At 41.6% G+C, this 26,443-nt stretch overlaps 1 protein-coding gene across 1 annotated transcript in view; it reads left to right on the top strand.

Moving 5' to 3' along the window:
- Positions 1-26,443, top strand: part of DGKI (diacylglycerol kinase iota) — a 115,833-nt gene that overhangs the window by 73,656 nt on the left and 15,734 nt on the right. Inside the window, exon 21 of the mRNA XM_019474399.1 lies at positions 12,496-12,521. Coding sequence (XP_019329944.1) covers positions 12,496-12,521 — 26 coding nt within the window. The remainder of the gene's footprint in view (positions 1-12,495; positions 12,522-26,443) is intronic.

Below are 26,443 nucleotides of genomic sequence, written 5' to 3'. Positions count from 1 at the left end.
TTGTCAAATGATTTGTCATGAAACTTGAAATAAGACTTTTACCTGGATAAACATTAATTCACAAGTTAGTTTTGAGCCTCCCCCACATTGTCACTTAATCCATGTCCACTTTTCCCAAGCAATGTCTCTAGTTGTAGTGATGTTCATCCCTGTCATAGCCAGGAGAAGGGACTCCTGGACATGTCTGATTAGTAGATACACCTTGACTCAACTGCAGAAAAAAGGAACACAGTTTAGAGAGGAAAACAATGCTAAAATCACAGGGGATGGAGAGGAATGTTTGCACCAAAATATCTTTTCAAAGACTGGCCCGCATGAGATGGTTTTGGTATACCCTGAGTGTATCACCTACAGACTGTGTAGGTGAGGTAAACATGAGAACAGACGTTCTCAACTCAGGATTCAAGAGCCTTTGTGATACTTCAGCCATGTTGGTACCATCTCAGGCATGGTTCTGGGCATGGGAAGATCCTGGCATTTTGCTCTGATGTCCGAAGATACAGAAGCAGGACTAGGGAAAGTGTTATCACATACAGTCCCTGCTATGTCAGGGGATGAGCCGTGGCTCTACAGTGATTGCACCCACCAGACCTTAGGGATCTTTGCAAACAGTGAGAATCAGATGGTTCTGGAAACTGTTTAAAATAAACTTTCAGCAACTTCTGGTGTTGCCTTTAAGTGATTGAATACATGGAAAGCCTTATTTAATCACCTCTTCCCCTGTTAATTAGTAGAATTTTTATGTCACTACTGCCAAAGTCTGGCCTTATCTACAGAGAACTGGGGTGTAGAAAAATCATGGTTTTTACTTATTAAAATTTCTGCAACAGTCATTAGTATTTGGTACTTTCACATCCTTCTGGCAACCCCTTTCCCAGTAGTACTGAGCTTTAAGACATCGTCTTTTACTTCTGCTCTTGTTAACCGTAATTGGAAAAGGAAGAAATCAGAATTTGGTTTAGATTTGCATGTGTACGGCCTTACTTGTGTATGTGAATGCAATGCAAATAGTGCTTGTTTTCTTCCAGAATTAAGTCTCCAGCCTTTGCTATTGAGGTGCTGAATTGCTAAGGGGTTTTAACAACAGTAGGCACATCTGATGAGGTGGGTCTGTGTTTCTGCCCCTTCAATATGTGGCAGAAATAGAGTACATCCTGTACTGCATCCCGTAGGATATTTTTTTTTTTCTCATCAGTACTTATTACCAAATAATTTTATTATTCAGAATGTAGCTCCCCAGAGTGGACTGGGTGGGATTTTAGCTTCCTCTTTTCCCACCCGCCTGCCCCCAAGCCCTCAAAATGAGGGATCTTAATGATTTTTGTAGCATCTCAACACCTGATGAACAGCTGAGGAAATTCACCCTGCTGACAAATTATTTTGGCAGACAGTGACATACAAAACACTCCCACACACCATGAGACTACAGATTGGCTTTTTTAGAGAGATCTTGCTTCTTGACTGGCATCCCACTTTCCAAAAGAGAAATGCAAGCAGTCTAGCTCTCCTCTTCTCCTTGGGGTGATTTCAAGCAACAGAATACACACGTGCTTGACAAAGGGACCTACCTACCCGGATGTTGAAAAAGTCAACTACCACCTAGCTTGAAAATGCTTTCTGAATAATTCCAGTAGATAAGGGGATGAAAAAGAGTTTTCCAAGTGGAATGTAAGGTTTTTTTGTTGGAGTGTGTTTAAGGGATGAAATTGATGTTGACAGAGTATAGGTAGCTGAGTGCCTTGGTTTTCTTTCAGTTGTTTACCGTAACAGCTATAAATCTGCTTTCCACTCTCTGGCTGATAGCCAAGGCAGAAGTAATAGAGTCCTTTCATTTTTCCTTTTCTCTTGTTACAAGTCTTTCTTTTCCCCTTTTTTTCCCTTTGCTTCCATCCTTGCCTTGCTTACATCAGCCCCTGGATTGAGAAGCAGAATCTGCACTGAAAAGTAAAGCAGCTCTGCAGCAAAGAAGGCAGGGGAACATATCAAGACAGTCACTTCTTGTACCATTGTTTTCCGTTTGGCTGGGCAAAAGAAAATGACATCTGATCATTTGATCTTTAGGGCCTACTGCTTTCCTGCAAGCATCAGGCACGTGGTAACTGCACCTGGCAAGAGAAAGGTAGATGAGAGAGTGGAGCTGACGATGCCACTGTAGAACGTAAATATTCCTCTCTTCAGCTTTACGGAGTGGAAATAGCAGACCCATGGCCCCCAGTGGCATTAAAGGCATGGGAAGAGGGGCTAGCTAGGTTTATCAGTGTGATATAGGATGATTGGCAGCCTGTATTCTTCTGGGCTTGCTTTAAGCACTGTTATAAATATAGGGTGAATATCCTCTAGCACGGCAGGCTTCCAGTCCAATAAAAGCTGGAAAAGAAGTGAAGCTTGTAGTTTTAGGTAGTATGTGTCTGTATTTGTGTGTACTTGTTACTTATTTGTAAAAGTTGAAGTAAGACAAAAAAACCCCCCATCCTGGTCCTAGTTTTCTGAGCATTGCACAGGAATAGCAAGCCTGTGTCCATGTGCTCTGTCCCTGCCATAAGGAGCTGCCATCTGCTCGGAGAGGAGACTGGTTCTTAATGTGCTCTCAGTACCAAGCTGTCTTATCAAAGCCATAACTAATAAGCTTCAGGGGACAGGTACGAAACACAGTCCTGTACATGTGTAACACACACATTAGAATACATAGTGTGTCCAAGCTTTCACACTAGGACATCTCATAATATGCATTCAGACTGTATTTATGGATACCCCGTTCATATTCCTAAATTCTGGTTTAACAGACTTGCAAAGAGAATAGAAATGTAGTTTGGTAAAATAACTGCTCTGGACTATCACACAGAAGTACTACTTTGCCTGAGTTGACAATGTTAAACTCCAAAAAGTCAAACCTTTGCTAACTTTCTCTAATTCTTCAGGTATCTGCATGTTCAGCTTTCAGCTCTGGCTGGAAACTGGAAAGTGACAAAATACCATGCAACAAAAAGCTAGAGACAAAGCATAGTCATGTGAAAATAGGTCATCTTTTGAGGTTTGCAATTTAGTATTTTAGACCCACAAAGTTCAGCATGTTTGGATGAGTCTGGGAGCAATATCTTGACATGAGCCTTCACCTGACTCCTTGAATGAAAAGTGAGGTTTTTCACTAGGGCTGCTTGAAAAGTATATTGGTGAGCTGTTTTTGCTTGGTGGAGACGTGCATGAAAGAGGTTTATTTCTTCTGGAAAATGTTGCTTGAAACAGAAAGGACCTGTGAATGTGGGCTGGATTTAGTGTGCTTGGCTGGGGAGAAATTCTCCAGTTCACCTGGGAACTGCTGAGGGACAGGGAGCACGTTCCCCAGGCTGTGTGTCTTGGCATGGCTGCTCTGCAGGGAGCTGCCCTTGCCCTTCCATGTCTAGGGTGCCTGTCCTAGTCCCCTGGCTGTGGACTTATATGTCAGGGTGTAGAAGGTGCTGTGTCTTCTTAAAATGCCTGCCAAAGGATTTCTCAGGTAAGAGGAAAATCTTCTGAAAGCTTAAAAGCATTCAAATGTGGAGGGAGAAAAGTTGTCCCTGCTTGCCTGCTGCTCCTCTGCGCTGGGAAAGGAACACTAAAACCCACAGCTTTGTCTTGGTAACTGCGTTTAGCAGTTCTGGCACAGAGGCGTGTGCATGGGAGGGAAGTACATGAGGAGCAGGGCCGTAACACATAGCCTTGCTGAGGTTTCTGGCAGTGTTTGCCGCCCACAGGCAAGCATGGACAGATGGACCTGGCTAAATTATGCCAAGGGCTGAAATCGGAGAGCCAGAGGTGGCTTGGAGCCAGTGTAACCCTGACTCCTAGGTTCTTGTTTCTGTGCCAGGCACCTAAAAATGCAGCACAAAACCGTATCTGAAACTCACATTACAAGTTTTATTCTCCATTAATTACTCTATACCTGCAGTGTAAATGGCTCAGAAATTCTGCTCTGCCCTAGGACCTGTGTGTTATGCATATTAGCTGGTGATTTTTTTTTTTTTTAAAGATGGCAAGCAAGCGAGGGTTGCTTAGTGCTTAGCACTTGTGAAAATCAGGCCACATATTTATGAACATAATTGCAAGAACCTGTTTCTGAGGGATTCCTGTGTTTCAGTCTCTCTTCTCCCCAAACCACTAAAGGCTATTTATCAGGAGTCACTGGTTTGCTTTGTGATAACAAACATGCCACTTAGAGTAGCTTCTAGATTGTTTAGAAACCCAAACTGGCCTAAGACTATTTGGGTGGTGTCTTGAGATACCAAGCAGCTGATGTGCTCCATCTCCATCTAGCCTGAGGGCCAAGTGGGGATGTGACTTCTGAATCAGAGTATACCTGGTGTGCTTGCTGTCATGGCTTTTTGTCGTTACCAAAATAATTCCTTTCTCTGGGTTAAATAAATATCTGAAACTCACATTACAAGTTTTATTCTCCATTAATTACTCTATACCTGCAGTGTAAATGGCTCAGAAATTCTGCTCTGCCCTAGGACCTGTGTGTTATGCATATTAGCTGAGGTGATTTTTTTTTTTTAAAGATGGCAAGCAAGCGAGGGTTGCTTAGTGCTTAGCACTTGTGAAAATCAGGCCACATATTTATGAACATAATTGCAAGAACCTGTTTCTGAGGGATTCCTGTGTTTCAGTCTCTCTTCTCCCCAAACCACTAAAGGCTATTTATCAGGAGTCACTGGTTTGCTTTGTGATAACAAACATGCCACTTAGAGTAGCTTCTAGATTGTTTAGAAACCCAAACTGGCCTAAGACTATTTGGGTGGTGTCTTGAGATACCAAGCAGCTGATGTGCTCCATCTCCATCTAGCCTGAGGGCCAAGTGGGGATGTGACTTCTGAATCAGAGTATACCTGGTGTGCTTGCTGTCATGGCTTTTTGTCGTTACCAAAATAATTCCTTTCTCTGGGTTAAATAAAAAGTTAGTCATAGCAAAATGATCTCTGGGTTAATCTTTTTCTGGAAAAAGTAAAAGTACACAGATCTGTTGTTGAGGAAAGAGGTCAGATGTTTTGTTACCTGATTGCGCCTAACATCTTTTTTTGCTTTTCATGTAGGATGTTAAGGCAGTATGTACACTCAGCCCCTTTAGTGCCTGTCCCAGGTCTTTTTAATAAAGAGCTATTTCAAACAGCATCCAGTCCTTTGACGTCCAGTCTGTTGTTTCGCCAAAGTATTACATGGTGTGGCTAGATCTCGCTTTATTTCTTTTTGGGTTAGAGCCACATCAGCTACTGCCTTTCCTTTGCCTTTTACCCCCAAATTCATCAAGCAATTGACAGGTAGGTCAGTGAGGATTTTGAAGATTTAATTCAAATCTGGAAATGGAAGAATAGCATTTCAAAGAAGCTTGTATCAGGCCCTCTTCAAAATGAATGTCTTACATTCCCCTGAGATACTTTGGTGTCATGTGGTGATAAAAGACAGGCCAAGTATTAAAAAAAACCCAACAAACAACCCACGCTGAGATACTTTGGTGTCATGTGGTGATAAGAGACAGGCCAAGTATTAAAAAAATACAAACAACCCCAACAAACAACCCACAATCACCCTACAGTGATCCTGCTGGTCATTTGGAAATACCTTCTTTTTCAAGAAAATAACAAGCCAGCTTTCTTAGGTCATGTTTTGACCTTGATTCCAAGGTAGAATTACCTGTTTCAAGATGAACATGTTAGAACATCTCTCTCTCCTCTTCTTTTTCTTCGTTTTTAAATCAAGGTTAAGCATGTTTGGGTTTACATCTGATTTTGCAATAAAATCTTTTATTCCTGTGTTAAGCGGCAATTCCCAGGCAACTCCTCTGGGTGTCAGTACAACTTCAGGTATAGCTGCATTGTGGTGTTCCAAGCCTTCACTTAAAGCATTCTACAGTGGACAGAGAAATGGTAAGAGATAAAAAGTTAGACAGTAATGAGAAAAGATATGGAACAATATAAGGGACACAGACATGCCTGAGACACAGCAAGGAATACATCTAAGCTGCCCTTGTTTTCCTAAGAAGCTCCAAGGTACGTTCCTGTATGTTGGACTGCTTGTGAACAGCCTGAGGCAATGGTTTACGTGCAGGTAGAGACTGAGGCTGCAGAAGGAAGTTACAGAGATGCTAGAAAAAGTACTGATCTTTGCCTTTAGCAGAATTAGAAAAAATTAGGCTCTCCAGCTTGTTGTTACAGATTAACAGGACATGTCCAAACAGATTTCTGCAAAATAATAAGTAACTTGAATGGAATTTTTTAGATTCAGGGAGCATTGCTGGTCAGCATTTTCCCACGTGTGTGAGACAGTATGGCCATTGTCTATGAGAAATATTTGAGAAGAAAGAATGACAGGAAAGCTGGGATAGTAAAAGCAGAAAGCTTTGCAGAGACTCATAGAATTGCAGAAAAATTTAGGTTGGGAAGGACCTCTGAAGATCATCTAATCCAAACCCCCGTTCAAAATAGGTCCAGTTAGATGAAGGTGTTCAGAGCCTTGTCCGGATGAGTTTTGAATATCTGCAAAGCTGGAGATTCAATAAACTCTCTGTACAACCTGTTCCCCTGTTTGGTCATCCACATAGTGAAAAAGTTTTTCCTAATATCCAATATGAATTTCTCATGTCCTAACTTGTGACTGTTGCTTTTCCTCCTCCTCTTTTTTCAAGCAGACTCTGGTTCGGTCTTCTTTATACCTTCCCATTAGATAGCTGAAGGCAGCAATAAGATTTTCCCTGAGCCTTCTCTTCTTACTAAATGAACCCAGCTCCCTCAGCCTCTCCTCATATGTCTCTCCTCATATGCCCTCACCATTTCTGTGGCTCTTTGCGGATCTCAGTCCAGTTTGTCAACGTCTGTCTTGTTCTCAAGTCTCACAAATGCTGAGTAGAGGGTAAAAATCACTTCCATCTACCTTATGGCTGTGCTCTTGCAAACACAGCCCAGTATGCCATTGGCCTTCGCTGTCACAGGGAACTCTGCTGACTGACGTTCAACTTGTGCTCTGCTAACACCCTGCATCCTTTTCTGCAAAGCTGTTTTCCAGGTGGTAGGCCCCCAGCCTGTCTTGTTGCATGGGTTTATTCCTCCTGAGATGCAGGACTTTGCATTTGCCTTTATTGAACTTGCTAGGTTGCTGCTAGCCCACTTCTCCAGCCTGTCAAGGTCACTCTGAATTGGGCATGTATAGGGTCAAAGTGGAAGTGTGTGGGAGCTCTCGGTAATTCTTAGGCTTTTATTTTTCATCAAGTGCTGTGGCAGAAAATGGTGATGCCCAGGCTGAGCATTATCTTTAACTCTTATTGGGCGCCTCCGAGTAGGAGATGCTGAGAGATCAGGGAAAAAAGCAGTTCTGCCTTTCTGCCAGTAAGATATGAGGCACTGTCTGCAGCTGGGGCTGCAGGGGACTCGCCAGTCCCAGAGGCATTGATGCAGAATGCTGAATGACAGGGGTTCCTCACCTTTCTTTTAAAAATACTTCATGTGCTAAAAATTTTCTTCTATTACAATCAGAGAATATAGGAATAAATCCCAATAGAGATGCCACTTTCGGTCCTGAAGAGATGTACACACAAAATGAGAAGGAATGGGTTTAATCTGAAAGCTCTTTCCCTTCCCTGGTCACAGGCAGCTATTGTCAGACTGAATTAGAAAGTTTGCAGAAATACATTGCTTAAGCAGGGAAAAAGGGGAACGGTCATAAAAACCAGCAGAATTGCTGCACACAGATTGTTATTTGGCCTTTAAATTGTAAATGGCTGGTTTTAAATAGGCCTGGTGCAGATGGTTTCTGCTACAGGTTTATTGATTAAAATAGCTGCTTTACATCAGCTCCGGGTTTGTTTCTCCAGAGGCTTTTGTCTTCATGAATAATGTACCCATTTGCTGAAATTTTGTTAGAATTCATCTGCTGGAGGCTGGCTGTATTTCTTTAGGTTCCTAAGCCTCAGTTGACTATGCTCGAAATTGTGACAGTCCCTGCCCTTCCCTCCTTAGAAATGAATATTCCCTCTTCCACCCTTCCAGTGCTGAATAAATCTAGTGCTTGCACATTGGAGAGTGCACTTAGAAACAGCTGTGAGTGTTTGGCTCTTTGGGGAAGGCTTGTATGATACTGAAGGCTGTTGTGGCTATACTGGGGATTAGATTTTTGCCAGCAATTGATCCAAAGCCTGTAAGAGTGAGTGGAAAAATTCCAGTGAGCTTTGGATCAGACCATTAACTCTGAGGCACAGTGCTGTTTTAGGTGGGCATGTCTCACGCCTTCAGTGTCGTAAGTCTTCCAATTTGCTGGAAGCACCTAGTGAATGTATGAGTAGGGGTTTTTTACATTATTATTCAGGCTATTTTATGCATTTCTAAATGTGTGTTCCTCATTTCTTGGGAGATCCTTGTGCATTTGGTGTTAGGCACAAAAGGTACTGCTTTGCTTGCATAAGGAATGGTAGAACAGGCAACATGCAGCTTTCCCTTGCAGACTGAGGCTTGCAAGTGCTGTTACCTCTTCTGAGTAGAGCTTGCCACTCTGCAACAGGAGGAGAACACTACTGCAGGACCTGTAGCAAAAGGAGGGGTATGAACAGCATGGAAAGCAAATGGAGGTGATAACATACTTTCCCTCCTCCTCCCTTCTGATCCCCTTCCCTATCGTCATAGTAGTATTTCTCTTGCCTTTAACTAGTCACTACAGCAATAGCTCTTCATAAAGCATCCATCAAATCAGGGCAGGGGAAAAGTCAGATTAATGCCTTTGGTGAAAATATTTTAAATTGGGCTTCCCTTTCACACTTATGCATGGGAAAAGACCATTGTTGGTGGAAGAGCTAATTTAATCTCATGATTCTGGAAATGTAGCCATTCATAGACAATCTGGCCTGTCTTTACTCTCTTGGGAGCAGGGGGGGTGGGTGATGAGCCTTTCTTTCTACAATTTTACACCAAGATAAAACCAGAAACAAGTAACAGTTAATATGAAAAATAAGTGATTCCATTCTGAAATGGCCAAGAACAGGATATTACAGTGCCTGAACCTTTTTCTGAAGGTTTTGGGTGTTTGTTTTGTTTTGTTTAAGCAAATTAAAATCTCTTCAAGATTTCATTTGGCAAAGTGTTTTGACCGAGGTGGGACCACAGATCTTGATGGTATATTAGTTCTTCTGAAGTATCTCTGACTTGTCTCTTTTTTTTAAGGCATAGAGGTTGTAGCAATGATAACTTGCTTCTTTGACAAACACACAGCTAGAATCACACTCTGAGGGCAGCTGACAGGCGCTAGATAGATGGTTACTGTGTGGATGTTAGCAGCTGAGAATCTTCCCTTCTCAGGACACCCGTCTGGTGACCAGTGCTGCCACAGTATATCCCTCACACTTCTGGCAGACCTGAGAGAAAGATGTGTGACCGGAAATATGAGCATCCACTGGATTTTTTTGCTGTCAGGAAAGCCCCCTGTGGCTGAGGAGTGAGTGTATGTGGTTTAGAGCAGGTCATTAGACTTTCTTTCTTTCCTCCCTTAGAGCCTATCATAAGCATGGGGTAGACCAGACAGTGCATAAAATGCCCAACACTATTAGTGTGGACTTTCCAGCAGCATCACTTCCTTACGTTTTAGTTACAAGCAAGACTCCGCTTGGTGTATTTAGGCCAGTACTTGAACGGTTTGGAAAACCTCCCCCCTGCTAAAATGTATGGCCTGAAATTGTAGGAGAATGTTGTAAGTCCTGTCCACTCTTTGCCAAAATACTTTATGTCAGTAGTGGAACAAAGGACGCCTAGTTTATTGTGGTTGAACCTTTGGTATCTCCAATGGTGGAAGCTCTCGTTGAGGCTTTCCTGTGGCTGAGATATTCAAAACCTCTTTTTGTGGCTTCACAGCTACGTCAGAAAGTTTGAGCTTATGTTATTGCGTTTCCTTTTAAAAGCAGGAATTGGCTCTCCAACCCCTCTGTTAATGGTGGGTGAAATAAGTCGACAAGCTCAAACTTTATTAGGGTGAGGCAGAGAGGTGCATACGTACACATCAAGATGCTGGGATTTATATAACCCTTGTTTTCTCAGGATACCAGGCTACACAGTTCCAAAAGATGCTTGATGAAGCCTTTCAAATGAAAACACTGCTAGGTGCAACAGTAGTACCTGTTACATTTCTTACTGTTAAACCACTGTGTTCAAGGCATGCAACAAAGGCACATGGCGGTAGTATTTTGTAAAATACATACTAATTTTGGGCACACTAAATATGCACAAACATTTTTCATCCCTCCCGTCAATGTTTTAATCGAGAAGGTGGTGGTATTGTAATAGTGTCTCTCCTGTTGTTGATGCTTTAAGGAACTAATGACATCTGTTTTACCAGGCATAAAGAAGAGCCAAATTATAGGATAATCTGTGCTGTTTATTTTATTGTTTCACATAAAGATCTGAAAGGTGATGAAACTGTGCAATTAAGAAACAAAACAAAGGAATAAATTCTACTGATGCTGTGGGATACTGCATTAGCAACGGGTGGAGAGTCAGCATACGTCAGCTAAGGAACCTGGCATGACTCCTGCATGTAAAAATATTTTTAAGTACTGAAAAATTTGGACCTCTTGATATGGCCCATTCTGCACTGTTAACCTTGCAGGAAACACTGTGTGTTGTTTTGACCTTCAGAAGGGTTTCTGCTGGGGGTTGTGGAGGAAAGCCTGTAACTAACTGGTCAAAGCAGTGGGACAGAGTCCTAGTGATGCCTGCTAATCTTCTGGGTTACCTGCATTCCTACTGTATTTCCACAGACATGGCTGAAGTGCAAGGGCAGAGCTGGCCCCGTTAGCAGCGGAGCAGGATACATGCCTAGGATGTTCAGCAGCAATCAGAGGATTTAATGGGAGTAGAGGATTAATTAATTCTGATCCATACAGACACATTGGCTTCTTGCACAGTCAGAATCTTAATTAGGCAATCACATTTTTTCCTTTCACAGTGACCATTGCTCCAGCTGTGCTGTAACTCTTTCCTCTCTTTCTTTGCAAATCTCTCTCTTTTTTAAAAATAAAAATTTGCATACCTCATTAGGAAAGTTTCCTTCTTTTCTTTCCATCTTTCCTGTTTGCCTCTACATATTTGCATATCTGCTTCTGATGTCCTATAATCCCTCAACCTTCATTTTCAGTCCCCTGTTATGGAATGAGATCATGACTCCTTCCTCAGCTCCTTTATTCCTCTAAATCCAGGGTTTCTAACCCTCCTTTCCGCCCCCCCCTCCAACCCCTAGCTCCTGCTGACTCAGTTAAATATACATGTGCTCTTTTCCTCTTTGTTCCTTCTTTTTCCTTCACCCCTCTGTGGCTGCTTTTCTTATGTCAGCTTTGATCTGTTTGCTGGCAACACTAACGTTTTTAAATCTTTAGTAATTTGTTGTTTTTTGTACCTTGGTGCAAAATTAAATATATCTTGGAAAGGAAGCATGAGTTGTCCCATTCACTGCTGGAACAAACTCCTTGTTACCTGGGTGGGAAGGCTATATATGCAGTCGAAAATCTTTGTTGGGGAAGTGCTGAGGCAATGGTCCAATCCACTCTGTGCTGTCAATCTAGTCTAAATAACCAAGGCACATCCCAGATTTGGCTGTACAGTTAGCCCCAGTTTTGCTAAGCCAAGCTACTGCAGCAAAGAGAAAAATGGAGGGCCCAAACTTTACACCTCTTTATGTTCCTTTGTTGTGGGTGCTGACCAAAAGGATGAGGAGTGCTATCGTGAGTGATGGGAGCTGTGACACAAATCTCTGGAATTCAGTGGGGCCCTTCTGTTCATCAGCAGGGGCACTGAGGGGTCCCTCACATTTTATAACCCCTCACTCTCTTGGAGTATTATCAGAGGCTTAAGCCAGTGGTTAGGGTATCCTGTAACTCTTGTGTTGCTGCTGTTATGTTGCTTTTTACTGTACTTATATCTGTCCAGACATTTTTTTGTCTGTTTATGTTGCTTTTGTGAAGATGGCATGAACTGGTATTAATTACGACTAGGGTTTTATGCTCTCCACCACATTGACTTGTGGTAAGAAAAATGTCCACCTTAATGACTGCAAGTTCCTCTGAAGCTATAATATACTCAACCATCCTTTGCTGTGAGGTTTCCTCCTGGCCCACGCTTAATTGTGGTCCTTTCAATAATCTCTGAAGGATCAGGACTTTCTGAACAGTAATGTCAGCTATTTCCAACAGTAACAGTAGTAGATAAGTTCTTTGCCAAGTACCTACAGAAACCCTTGGCATGAGTGCTTAACAGTGCAGCTGCCAGCTGTCTTATGGACATGACTCCATAGAGCCACTCTGGTCTGCAGAACCTGCTCTCTGTCTCTGCCCTTTTCTGCTCTTTTCTTGTCAGACGCCTTCCAGCCCTCCCTTCTAAGTTAGCCCAAGAATAAAACCTTCCAATTCCTCTATATTCTATTCCCCACAGTGACATTGAATCTTATTTGTGGCCTTTCCATACCAAAGATTGACTGGACTTTGTTGTTTTATTCCAGGTCACCGGTCTCTTCAGAAGATCAAGGTAAGATGTGTTTTATAGATACTAATAGCATATTAAAAATGAGACTAAAGACTAGCTGTAAGCGGTGTTTTAACACAGTTGTGGTGGAGAAAAATGGTTTTAAAAAAATGAAACTTTGATGTTGTCCAAACTTTGTTCACCCCTAGACATCAAGTGCTTGTTCATTTAGTTGGGGCTGGCAGAAGTTAAGCCTGTGTTGAGTTATTTGTAAAATGAATCTTGCTCAAGCAAACTGAACTATTGCAAGTGTTTGCAATTTATTCACACAACTGTGTAGGGCTCCACCTATGAAAAATTTTGTGTGGGCTTGAAGGGCGATATATGGTTTTCATGAAGAGGAGCTAATCTCTTATGACTCTTATAGGACAGCACCTTTGTAGCAGAGGAGAGTGGATTGTGTTTAAAGGCTTGAACCCAAGTTATCTTGGGTTAACACTAAAATCAGTTTGGTAGGATGGTGTGGAATTTAGTGCCGCTAGGAGCTTTTACATATAAAAATCTCATGGCTTGAGTAGCAAGAGTTGCAGGTTATGGTAATATACTTGCTCTGAAGGAGACTGAAGGATCTGATCTTTCCCTGTGGACTAAAGAGAGAGTTTGCAGTAACTAGCTGGTTAATAACTATGACCAACTTAGGTGCTTAGAGCTAGGTGGTATAAATATCCCTCTAGAGTACATTAAAGTATGGTTGCATTGGTACTGAAATCCAAAGGCGTACTGCAAGTGAGGTGGTAATTGCACAGGCAGAGTTGCACAAGGAATGGAAAAAAAAAAATTGTGACTGAGAGGGGAAAGTTCATCATGTAGCTCTGAATCTGGAAAATTATTTTGGACCACAAAAGAAAAAAATACCTATTTTCTTCTGGCATTCAATTTGTATGCAGTTACACAATCAGCAAAATTTCTGGACAATACAATAAGTATTATTCAAGAAAGATCCAGATGGGGAATAGTTAGGACTATTGCAAATGGAGTTGTAAGGAGGTCTGAGCCTGGAAGTATGTCGCTGAAGTATGTGTACTTGGAGTGTGGAGTGACGAGTTAGATACCTACCTACATTGTCCTTGACTCCAGTCAAGATCTTTTTAGTCCAGTATAGTGGCTGTCAAACATACCGTCATTAATAAATTCTCTTCTATCTCCTTGACGTGTCATTTCTTAGTAAAGAAAGTTATAAAGAAAGTCATAAAAATGGACAAACATGTCAGACCAAAGATATATTTAGCCCATCTAGTCCATTCCTAGTGTCTGATAGCAGTGGATCCCCTGACAAATAAGGGCATGAGAATGGCAGAAGTATACAGTTTGTATTTCCTGGTGTACCCTATCAACTTCCCATGATTTACAGCTCATTGACTTTGTGAACCAGCGGCAGTTTTCTTGCTTAATAGCACATCTACTTTTTACCATGACCACAGCTTCTTAATATAAAGTACTGGAGACTTGTAAGAAGTTAACAGTATACCCCATTTGTCCAACCCTCAGAAAAAAATTGAAAACATTTCCTCTAATATACTATTTCAAGACCTGGACTCAAGCTGCTTGTTGGTGCATAAGCTTGTTAGTGATAGACTACTCTTGCTTTTTCATTTCACTTGCATTTATTCTATTGCTCCATTTTTATCTATTAATGGAGCAACAGACAGTGTAAATGTATTTCCTTGTATATCTTTACACTTTAGTGTTTCCTGCTGTCATAATACTTTCCTTCTTTCCACTGTTTTTATACTGTTCTAGTTCTTCACAAAATCTTCCTGCTTGCCGTCTACCATCTGCTGCCAGGGTCTGGCTTTTCAGGTTTGATAAACATCTCTGAATAGCCCCTTCCTTCCCTTTCTTCCCTTTCTCCCATAAGAAACCTCCTCTCAAATGCAGATTGAAGGGCCTATGTTCCCTGGACCAATTAGTGACGTGATAGTGCTAGTTATTAGAAGTTTTGCGTGGAGTATCTAACTAGATTTGTCATCAATGTAAATATGTAGGAGCTTCTCTCAAACACAAAAGATTTCACATGCCCCAGTGACTTTTCAGAAAGAGAGGTCCAATACTTGGATTTCCTCTCTCCCACTATGCCACATACAGACCATGGTAAACAACCACAGTACTAGAAGGAAAACATGACAGAAGTGCTGTAGCACAAGCTGTTTTGAGCCTAGGTCCTTCTCGGCCCACTTTATGCATGCGTGGAAGCGTGTAAAATTAGTCTTGGGTCTGAAATCTCTTATCTAAACAAAAAAGGGAGGGTCCAGGACAGAGCTGAAAACTTATCTCTGAGTTTCCTGTCTTTTATGGTGTTTATGCAGACCTCTCCTGGTATATTTCTTTTTCTTGGAGTAGGTATCCAGGAGTCAGTTTTGAGACTCTCATTTTCACTAATAATCAGTACTCAACAGTGTGCCTATTCAAGATGTTAAACATTCATATGTAGTTTTATAAGGCAATAATGCTTTGGGGTGCACAATGGGGCAAGATCCAACTGTAGAATAACCTACCCTCACTGGCATCACTCTATGTCCTGTGTTTCAGCTGCTCTTCCCTATTGTGGGGCACTTTTCTAGTGCTGATTTTCTGATGACATGATGTGTTGGCCATTACTGAGAAAAGGTGCTTTTCTCATTTGTGTTGGATCTTTTGCTTTAACTTCCCATTTGGTTCCTGATCTTTGTTTTCTCTTCTTTGATCTTCAGTCCTCATTTTTTCTTCTAGTTTCTCTGTGTTTGTTTCTTTCCATCATTCTTGTCTCCCTTTTCAAATGTCTCTTTCCCCTTGACCATGAGGTTGCATTCTGCATAGGTTCTTGCATTGTGCTCCTCACTTTGGCTTCTGAATGTCCTGCCTCTCCTCAGCATGGACTGCCCACTTCAAGCATTAGTTGCAAGCAGTAGCTGTAGCATCTGTAGTGTAGCAACAGAGTTGCTACCAGAATTAGCATCTAATGTGAGTGGCACTTCCATTAGTCCCTGACAGGACAATGCATTATGCTGTCTTGAAGAGAGGGTGAGGATAAAGCACCATCTGTCTGCGATTGGGCATCTACTGAACAATTGTAACAGCACACAATGCTCCTTGTTGTGCACACGTGTTAAAGGCACCTTTATCAGATACAAAACAGAGACATTTTAATTGGCATAGAAAGGGAAACAGTACTGCTAGAAAATCCCAAACTTCAAAAGAAAAAAAAAACAAACCTCTTAAAGATTTTAGAAGGTTTGTGTCTTTGTTCTTGGTACAGGTAGTTAGGAAATACATAACTAAAGAGTGAAATCCATCATCTTCTTTCCTTTTCCTTTTTTTTTTAAATTAAAAAAAACCCAAACCACAAAAAGAGCAGACAAAACTCCTAACCCCCAAATTCCCTAACTGACTGACAAAGTGGAACAAGCTAAGTAAATACCAAAGCATAGTAGTTTAGACAGGGGATTAGGGTGATGGCTGTGAAGAATGAAATGGAAGGGCTACCTGTTCAGTCAGGTGGGCCCTGGTGCAGTTACATGCCCTGCAGCCTTGGAGGACAATGGTCTTTCTTTGGGTGTTGGGACTAGCTGAAAATCAACAATGGGCAAGTGGCAGGGCCACAGAAGACCTGGTGGATGTCATGAGGGAGGGGACAGGCAGCTCCCCTGTTAGTGAATGGTACCACCTGCTGTATTTTCACTCTATAAAAATCCTGGTCTTATGCTCAGGAGGCCTGAAGCTGTTGGAGGTTATTGAAAGAAACCATAACCATTGTTTCTAGATCAGGTATGGTACTGTGATGGGAATGCAGACTTCTAATGCGTTGCCCGGCCAGTACACAGTCATTCCCTGATTATCGTTGGGTGAATGGTTGAGGTTTACCAAACCCTTCCTTCATCCAACACCTTTCAGTACTGCACTGTACACTGTATGTATGCTAGATCATGCCCTGCCCACTCTTATTCACAGCCGGCCTGCAGAAATCTGTCTACAAATATTCCAATGCTAATGCATTGAATAATATTCTTATATTTTACATTACCTTTGGTCTAGCTTCATCTGGGTTATCTTTACCATTCTTTGGTTACCCTGTGTAACTGAGTTGGCTGTTCTTCATCATCACCTGAGCAACTGAGGAAAATGCTCTTAAAAAGAGTAGAATGAATTCCATTTCCATTTCAGTCTTCTGAAAAAAAAATACCAGCAAACTCTAGTGGTGTGTGGACATTGGCATATTATTTTTCTAATGGCAACTTGGAGCTGATGCAGCTCAATATTTGTTTGCCTAACTTCAAAGAGAGGAACCTTGCCTTTGATGGAACTACTCAAAGTTTTAAACAGCTGTACTAATGCATCTCAAGTAGCAGTCAACCTCAATGCTCAGTCCTTATGCATCTGAGTTGCATTCTAATCTGGAGACAGGAGGTTCCAAATATTTATGTCTCTGGTCTCTTGCTCTTCTTGCTTCTCTATTAATTCATGAAACTGGTTTTTTTGCCTTGTTTGCTTCTAGCAGGCATGCTTTTTTGCTGCATCAACATAATTTCTAGCAAGCTTTGCTGGGATTAAGCTCAGTTGTTGTTTGTATTCTTTTTTTTCCTGCAATAGGTTCCAAATTCATGAGGGAATAGGGGACAACTGAGAAATTAAGAGGCAAATATATTCAAAAGAGAAGTTCTGGAGACAGTTGGTTATTACATCATCATAATATGGTACAAAGGGTGAAGATGAAGGATTGATATTTCTGCTTGGAAAGATGAATGGCAACACTCAAAGATCTTTCAGATTCTGGCAGGTGGTGGTTCCATGATGATACTTAAAGTAATGCAGTCTGGATATCCCATCCTTAGGAGGGACTTGTGCAGAGCCAGGAGTGCATTAGAAGTGAAGTGTGTTTAAATGATGACCTTCAAATTAGTCTCTATTAGATGTTTTCCACAGGGATTGCTTGGCCCAGGTTCAAACTGGAAGCTTGGGGTGGGAGGTGTAATTCTGTCTCTAGATATCCCTCTGGATGGAGAGAGCTGCTGTATGAATTATAAGGAAGGGAGTGATCAAGTGTGTGCATGGAAGGCAGCGGCAGCTCCATCCTATACAGCAAAATGCTTTGCTATACAGTATCTGCTCCTGCCTTGGAGGCAGAATGTGCTGTGCCTTACGGTATTTGCTCCAGTGCTGTCTGCTCCGTTAAAGAGAGGAGGTCTGAACCGTGCAAGGAGGAAGATGGCTGTAGGAGCCCCAGAAAAGAGCACAAGAGCTGAGAACACTTCCTGGGACCTCCAATACATGGGATTTCCTGTTGTCCCTGGTGGCCTGTGGGAACGTGGACTTCACTCTCTCAACCTCCTTTCTTCCTTCTGAAGCCACTGCCCACTAGTCTTGCTAGTCGTAGTCTGCAAAGGGATGTTCTCCTCGAGAGTTTTTTAAGCATCCTGCCATTCTGAATAAAAGGACGAGCAGGGAATTACAGATGAACCCAAATCTCTCAGTGCTGGTAGAATTTAAAAAAAAAAAAATGCACCTCTGTTTTGTACACCAGATTCCTTCAAAAGACAGAGTGATGGTTTCGTGCAGCTCCAGCTGAGAAGCTATATTCTTCAGGGTGATGTTGCAGCCATTTACCTAGCAACAAATTGAGATGTCTTGGAATGCTTTCTTTGAACAAATCAAAGACAGTACAGTGGGGGGGCTCCTGACTGCAGGTATTTATTTTGATTAATTAGCCACTTTGGGAAGAAAGCCCTCCTGGATAGCGTTTTGAAAGTATGTCTGTGGCCAGCTGAGCCAACAGTTGCCTGGGGATCTGCTCTGAGTTTGTTCATTTACTTCTCAGCTCAGCTGAGGCTGGTGTCGATGCAGAGCTGTGGTACCTGTAGGAAGAGAAAGCATTCTGTCAAAGCACTTCTCTAGGGCTGAGGGGGATCCTCTCTGCCCAAAACCTTTAAAAGGTGCCTACACCCTACCTCTCATCACATCTAAGCAGGCTGAGGGGTCAGTAGGCAGCTGGGAGGAAGAGGTCTGGCAGATGTGGGCATCTGAATGAGTAATAGAGGAAAACTGGGAAACGTTTCTTTCCAGATGGCCACTGCCATTATCCCTTTTCCCTCAGGAGGAAGTAGGAGTGTGTTGTCTGAATCAGGGCACCTGTTTTCAAGCAGAGTAACCTTGCAACCTACTTTGCTCCTGTTTTTGTTCCTGATGGAGGCTGCTCATGGTCAGAGAAGAGTGGCAACTTGTTAAAGTAAAACAAGAAAACAATTTGCTCCACCCACCGAAGAATCTGGCCAGCAAATAAATGCTTGAACTGACTTTCAGATTATTTAGTCCTACTGTGAAGCCCTAGCTTATTGAGGAAGTTACTTAGATATTGCCAGGCAAAGGCACTGCAGCCAGCCTTGCAGTGGCAAAAAACTGAAGGGAGTGTGGTAGGAGTGCCTGTGATAGTAATGGTCCACCACGTCAGGGAAGGGGGAGGAACAGTGTGGCCCACAATGTTCCTTTTTTTGCTCTCCTTTTTATTTTTAAAGAAAATATAAATCATTGCTTAATTATTTTACCTAGAATTCGCTTCCTGCCAAAGTAATGCCACTCTATTGATAAAGTGGCTGCATTAGTCAGCCAAAGTCTTCCCTGCCTTGTGTTCTCACTTGATCAGAGACATTTTCCTCCACCCCATTGCTCCTGAAAATGACATTAATCGTTCCTGTCTTGGCTTAAAAACACAAATGGTGGAAGGGAAAAGGAAAGGAAAAAAGTGACGATGTCTGCCAGATGGTACTTAGTTTATCTGCAACTGTCCTTTGGGTTTTTGGACTATTTACAAAGGAAGTCCTTCTTCTTTATGGTCATCCCTTCCTTTTGTAAATCTGAGTTAAACGGTCTTGTAGGAAAAGTTTGGCATTAGGGTCTGAATACTTCCACTCCTAACTATCAACTGCACTCTCAGCTCAGCACCAGTGCCACATAAACAATTCAGGGTGGACTCTAATTGGCATCAAAGTACCTTTAAACTAGTCTGACAGTGCAAATGGAGCCTTAAAGGCAGCTTGAGTGTAATTTACATCTGCTTGAAAGCCTCTTTATCCTTCCAGAGTTGTATGAAGGGACTTCTGTGTAAGTGACAATTTAGCCTTTCTTTTCCTCCAGCAAGCCTGTGTGGTTATTTTTACTTTTTTTTTTTCTCTCTAAACAGTGGTTTGATGCTGTGTGTTGTTTGAATCTAAAATTCTTAAAAGGAAAAGGTTTGTAATGCATATTTATAACCACCTGAGTAACAGATGATTTTTTGCATGTTAAAATTTTTGTCTTATTCCCAAGTTAGGCAAACAGGTGCAGTCAAAACTGTGTCAATTCTGTCCTTTGAATCTGCACAGGATGCAGTGCTTTTGTAACTAAAGGACAAGCCACAAATGTTTAGAAGGGTTTTTTACCTCTTTGTGCAATCCTAGAAATAGATGTTATTGAGGTATGACTTATTCAGAGGGCCAGCATGCTTCAAAAGTGTCTCTCAAGGCACAGGAGAATGTGTGCTTATGCACATGTTTTCCTGTACAGATGGATTAGCTCGAGATGCTGTGTGAAGGCCTTCGTAATATTCCCCTTGCTGGATAGTCATCAGACTGTGTCTGGCTGCTGTTCAGCTGATGTGCTTTCGAGCTTTTGGTTGCAGCAGGTTGCCGCACTGTTGGTTTTCTTGGTCTCTTGGGAGCATTTTGAGCTCTCAGGCTCTTTATTTGGTTTTCTTTCATGGAAGTGGTGCCTCACAGCACTGCTGTCGTGAGCTACCTAGGCTGGTGCCATTGCTCTCGGATTCCCTAAGAAGCCTAAGCCGTTCCCAAAGCTGAAATCCTGTGGGGAAATCTTGTTTACCATCTGTTTCTTTAGGATAGCGGGTAGTGGCAGCGAACAAATACATTTTGGAAAAATCTTAAAAATCAATTACTTTAGCCAGCACAAGAGATACTATGTTTTAGGCAGGAAGCCTCTAAACTGCATGTATTTTTGCTGTCGTGTTTCCATCGTGGTTTGTATACAGTTTTCAGGCTGAGGCAGAACTCCTCTAGCAAGTCCAGGAACCTTTCCCCATTCCCATGCCAGACAGTTCCTTCAGATGTAGACCGCCAGCATCTTCTTTCTCATGGCTGATGTTAGATTAGAAAGAGATGTTGCTGACATATAGGGCTAGACTTTATAAAATGGCTAGTGAGAGACTTTTTTTCTTTAAGCTATAACTGGCGTTTATAAGTTGATGTCTCTTCAGGCTTACAGGCAATCAAGTTCCCCATCAAGATGTCCCTTGTCTAGTTATAATGCAGCCTCTTTCTTGAGCATTGAAATGTGAAACTGGTTCTCTTGGTCTCTTAGCCATCTTTTTGCTGAAGATGTTCCATTTTGATTGCCCAGCACCAAAGTTTAAAAATTGTGCAAAAATACTCTTCTGTTTCGTGCAAGAATTTTTTTCTTTTACTATATGGCAGCTTTAGTTCAATGTGGAGGTAAAAATCAGCATAAAAAGAAAACAAGATGGAGGTTAACACCTGACACACATGTACCCAAGAGTCTTACTATCAAATAGCACTATTAAGCTTTATATTCAGGCAGATTCCCCAGCAGTACTTTGGGCTGTTTTTACAGGGTTTTCTCATGAAAATGGACATTTTTGCCTGAACACAGCTTTTCCTGTGGACAGCTGTAAGGAATTCAGTCCTGATGGTTATGATAGGATCAAATGTTTGTGTCCGCATCTTGGCGTAAGTTGTGCACCATTATAATAACAGACTCCAAAGTGTGTGTGTCTCCCTTATAGGGGCTTGGTGCAGCTTTTTTGGCGCAACCAGTGAGCCTATAGTCAGGGACCTTTGCCCCATTCTATCGGGAGGAAAATTTGGTTGTGAGAGTCAGACAGCTGTTTGATGTAAAGTCCTTTTTCAGTGGACACAGAAGAAGTGATTTTTCTTGTGGAGAAGTTCAAGCAAGTCTTCATAGCAGACGTTTTGCTTTTGTTGCTTTTATTTTTGCTAGCCTTTTGCCTCTCCTATACCCACACAAAACTTTAACCATTTATTTCTCATTTTTTTCCCAGCATCTAGGGGACCCCTCAACCCAGAAGGCTTAACTTCTGTTTACTTTTTTTCATGGTCTTCAGTGGTTGCTTCCAGTACTTGCAGGTGCATAAAATACATGAAGAATCATTTAATTGCTCCTTCCACTCAGCTTAGCTTCAAAGAGAAATGTTTAAGCATCATCAGCTTTGGTGGGACTTGAGATTGTCTGTAGATCAAAGACCTGCAAGCTCACAGTCATTCCAACAAAGTATTATTAATTTTGTAATTTAATTTCTCAGTTATGTAGACAGTTTGGCATATGTATTTTAAAGTGGTTTTTTTTTTTTCCTGTAACTTTAAAAGCAGGTTAAACATTGGGAAGAGGTAAAGGGTTTGTAAAAGCTCAAATGCAGAGATTTGCAACCTTTCTTCACCATGGATCCCTGAAACTTTTCTATGGGACTGGCAGACCCTTCAGAAATGTCAAGTGTATGCGCTGCTCTGTATCTTAGATGCTTGTTTTTCATAGTCATCTCAGAAGGGAAGTAGTCCACAAACCAATTCCCCATGGTGCCCTCCACCCCTTTCACCTGCAGGCCAAGGCTGAAGATCATGGCTAGAGTAGAAAAAAGTCAGTTCTGTACATTTCTGGGTAAGTTATGTTACTGTCAGTTTTTCGTATTAGATTTGATCTTTACTAGATTGTACAAAGCTATTACAAGCAAATTGTTGTTTACAGAGAAAAGAATGTTTTTCTGAATGATAATCTATATGGACCACACTCACTTGAGAGCGTAGCTTTTTGAGTGATTGAAGTAGAAGTTATTATTGATTTCTATAAAACTAGTGGGAAATTAAGAGCGAGGGCTGGTTTTATAATTTGTGTAATGCTGATCTTTTACAGCTCAGAAGAGTCCAGCTGTGTAAAAGCACTCTTCTAGTCAGGGTCAGCTTTTAACTTCTCAATGTGTAAAACAGTAATTACTCTAAATTTCTGACTGAATTTCACAAAGTCTACAACGGCAGTAAAGAGCTGGAAATATTCTGGAAGCTAATGATAGGCCAAGTTAAGTTTAATAACTCTCAAGAAATTTCATTATGTCACCTTCTGCTGCAGCTTCTTCTTCATTATCAGCTCAGCAAGGTTTGAGCGAGGCAGTATTTCGTGAGGTGTTCCTTAAGAGTTCCCCTGAGCAAATCTAGCAGGAGATGGTGGTGGACACTGAGGCTCAAATTCTGGGGGCCCCACACCAAAGCTCTAATGTCTCATATTTTTTATGAGCTGCCTCTAACCAGTAAGAAACATCCAGCACTGAAATGCAGATGACATATCAATTGCAAGTGCTGAATCGGTGCGTTAGCTGTGTCTTAGAAAGGTTTGGACAGTTGCAGGCACTGCCTGATAAATGAGGTTTCTACAAGGTCCTGATCACTTCAGATCATCAGCTGTCTTACTGTGTCTTTTGAAAGAGCTAAAGATGTTATGATCCCTAATTTTGTTGGAGTTATGGTAGTTGAATTCTGCCATAATTTCCAATGTGCTTAAACGTTGTCATACACTGATCAGATGCATTGTTAGCCTGGTATTTTTTAACCCATGGTAAGATGTATTATTGCAAATAATACTTTGTTCTCACACTGCACTTCATTCATAGATCTCAAAGTGGCTGCATTTTAATCATGGATGTGACAAATCCTTTGTGTGGTACTTATTCTTCAAAACATAGTTTTAAATAATTCTTCTCCCTCCAGTGACAGGTCTTAGACCCTTGCTAAAGAATCGCCTGGAGATGGCAAAAGCTTCAAAATAGTCACACATTTTTATCAGCATTCTCTGTGGCTTAGTTTGTATAGCGGTAGTGGGTGCAAATATGGCGTGGAAAGGGTCAGGTCAGGTGTGCAATCTGACTGGTAAAATCTGGAAGATGTTTATGGTTTATGAATAACTTTTACTCACTTAAAAAGACACATTACTCCTGTACCACTGACAGTGGCAGACTGCAGAACTGTACTGTTCTTTGAGTTTCTTTTTCAGTGAAAGCCAACTCCTCTCACTGACTCACTAATGATTATTTAACTAACTTACTAAATACCCTCCATGTCAACCTACTTCAAACAAAGAACCTTGTAATCCTGATATATTACCTACAAGGGTTTATAAGAATTTTTTTCCCCATGTTCCTTCTGAAAGTGTTTTAGCAGCAAAATTCTGGCACGATGGTAGCCTGGTGCTGAGCCCTGCTTATGTCCTTGGTGTTAAGCTGATCAGCGGCTTTGTGATCAAGAGGGAATTTTCCTGCAGGGCAGACGGGAAGGGGCAGTTGTTGGCTGAGGTCTTCCTTACTTGTGATGCTTCTGAGAATTTTCCTTGCTTTTGAAGTGAGTGAGATGGTAACGATGTTTTCTGCCCCTCTCCTGCTGTTTTCTTTTGACGTGTTGCAGTTGTGGGTCTGTCTTTGTTAGCCCTTACGTTTATGAGGTGTTCTCATGCTGCACCTGTATGTTATACAAAGAGCTCCCAAAATTTCTGAGACCATGAGTGTTGCCTGGTCCCAGGAGTATCATACCTTGGAAACCCTTAAAAGGAGGACCCCCCATTTTGTCGTTATTTGGTTGTCCTTCTCGCAGGTGATCAGACATGTCTCCTGGCATCATGCCATTCTGAAGGATCCCCTGTCTGTCTTAGTTTGGCTCTTAATTTAGGTACTGCAAGTTGGAGGTCGTTTTCCCTAGAACTTCTGTAGTCCGTGGAGGGAGATGTGCAACAGGAACTATTGCAGGGATGCCAGGTTGCTTTCTGTGGAGGGTTATTTTCTCTTCTGACCATTCAGGACCTCCTAGGCATCTTGCAGCCTCTGAAGGTACTGGGTACAAATACCTCATTCCTTCCTTATCTGTTTCCCAGTGTTTAATGACTGATTTTGCAGCGCTGTTTTAATGCTGCTGACTTCACATGCAGAACCAGAGAGCAATTGTGATTTAGTAGGTTAGTTTTATGGCTGGGAGACAAAAATGTTTATTGTAACTCAGTGACACTAACATATATTTTTAGAATATGAAATAAAAATAGGTGTTTCCAATAGAAACAGTGGGCACTAACATAGAAATAACGAGTGATACATGCCACAGGAAAGGTATTGTTTTCAGCATGTGTGGATGTACTAGCAGGTGTTTTTCCTGTGTTTCAAGCTACACTAGCTTGCACCATTACCAGAATTCAATGAGCAGCCTTTTTAACATGGCTTTTTTTCTGTTAGCGCATTATCCACTTGTAGCTGTTCAATATTTAATTTATAAGTCAAGTGTGTGGGGTTTTTTGGTTTGTTTGTGTTGGGGTGGGTTTTTTGGTTTTTGTTTTTGTTTGTTTTTTTAAAAATGAGGTTTCTTTTGTAAGTTGGTCTGCAGGGGTGGTTAGAACCTCGTCTCAAAATTTACCCAGTGGAAACTAAAAGTTGCTAGTCTCTAGCAGCTGTTACATACATAGTCTGCATTTCTGGCTGTCAATATCCTAGCAGGTAATTGTTTCTGTCAAGATCCATCACCCTGGGCAGTGATTGACACATTTGCTGACAGTTTCCACAGAGAGGTCAGGGATGGAGCAGGGATGGAGCAGGGGCTGTCCGCAGGGGTGTACCGGTAGAGAGGGTTGAGCTTCGCTGAGAAGGCAGCCTGGGGAGTCTACCACTGTGGCAGACTGAGTGTTTCCTTGTTATGTGGACAGAGCACTTCAGTCTCCAGTCTTGTCAAGCTGTCACCTTTCATCAGCCATAAGTCTGCTTGCTAAATAAATGAAAAAGGTAATAAAACATTTTTATTAGTCATGACAAATGCTTGTCTTAGGAGAAATTGAGAAAATAATGACTTGATTTAAATATTTATTAAATCAAGTAATTTTTGAGGCATCTTTAAGACCTGAAGGTATTTTATGATATGATAAAACAATTGCATAATTCATGTTATATATTACACCAGTGGTGCAGCATTGCTCAGAAGAAATAAAACCATTCTCACTTCAATGTTTTTAATTTTAAGCTAGCCTGGCATTGCATGTTAACAGCTTTTTTGTCCAATTTATCAGTCTGTTCTCTCTCGTCAATGCCATCTGCTTGCTTGTTTTACCACCTCTTTAACAACCAGGTGACTTTTGCCATCTTCACCCTCCTCCTCAATATGCCCAGCAGTCCCATTTGGGTTTATGGGGTTAGTGTGCTAAGCAATATTCATATGTTTATGTAAATGTGTTCCCTATTCTAAAGAACCTTTCCCCATTTCTAGTTCAATAGCTTCTAAGTCTTCCAGCATCCTGGCTTATAGCACTGAATTATTTTACTGTAGTCTAATCTGCTTGTTATGCCAGCTGGTTTTGTTGATCTGTAATGTATTCCTTTATGTAATAGGTTCTACTCTAGCAAAGCACTTAAAATTAAGTGTGCAGGTAGACTTGGTGAAAAGAATGTGATTAGCTCAAAGCTAAGCACCTGCCTAAATGCTTTGCTGGATTGGAGGCTTAGGAAAGAGAGGAAAAGATTGGTCTAATTATGTTGAATGTGTTTTAGAGCTGCTTTATCCTAATAGCCTTATCACCAGACCAACCTCTGGTTATGGATACTCAATGCAGAAGATTTCTCACAGCTTGCTAGGCTTTTCTTTTCACTTCATAGTTTTCTAGATCTCTCTCCTGGCTCTTCTGAACTATAATCTTAAGCATGATTTGCATGAGAAAATGTATCTCTGCCTCTTAGGAAGTGACTTCAGGGAAGCCATGTCTTAAAATACTGGATGTAGAAGGCAATGAAAAGCTGGTGTCACCAGTTTGTTTGATTTTCGCATGTGTGAGGAGAGCAAAATATTTATACAAATCCAGACTGCAGTAGCCCACAGAATAAATGTGACAGCGAGACCAGATTGTTGAAAAAGGAGGAA

Source organism: Aptenodytes forsteri, unplaced genomic scaffold (genome assembly GCF_000699145.1).
Source record: "Aptenodytes forsteri isolate BGI_AS27 unplaced genomic scaffold, ASM69914v1 Scaffold56, whole genome shotgun sequence".
NCBI classification, from domain to species: domain Eukaryota; kingdom Metazoa; phylum Chordata; class Aves; order Sphenisciformes; family Spheniscidae; genus Aptenodytes; species Aptenodytes forsteri.
The sequence above is the reverse complement of the archived record's forward strand: the minus strand, read 5'-3'. Positions and strand labels throughout refer to the sequence as shown.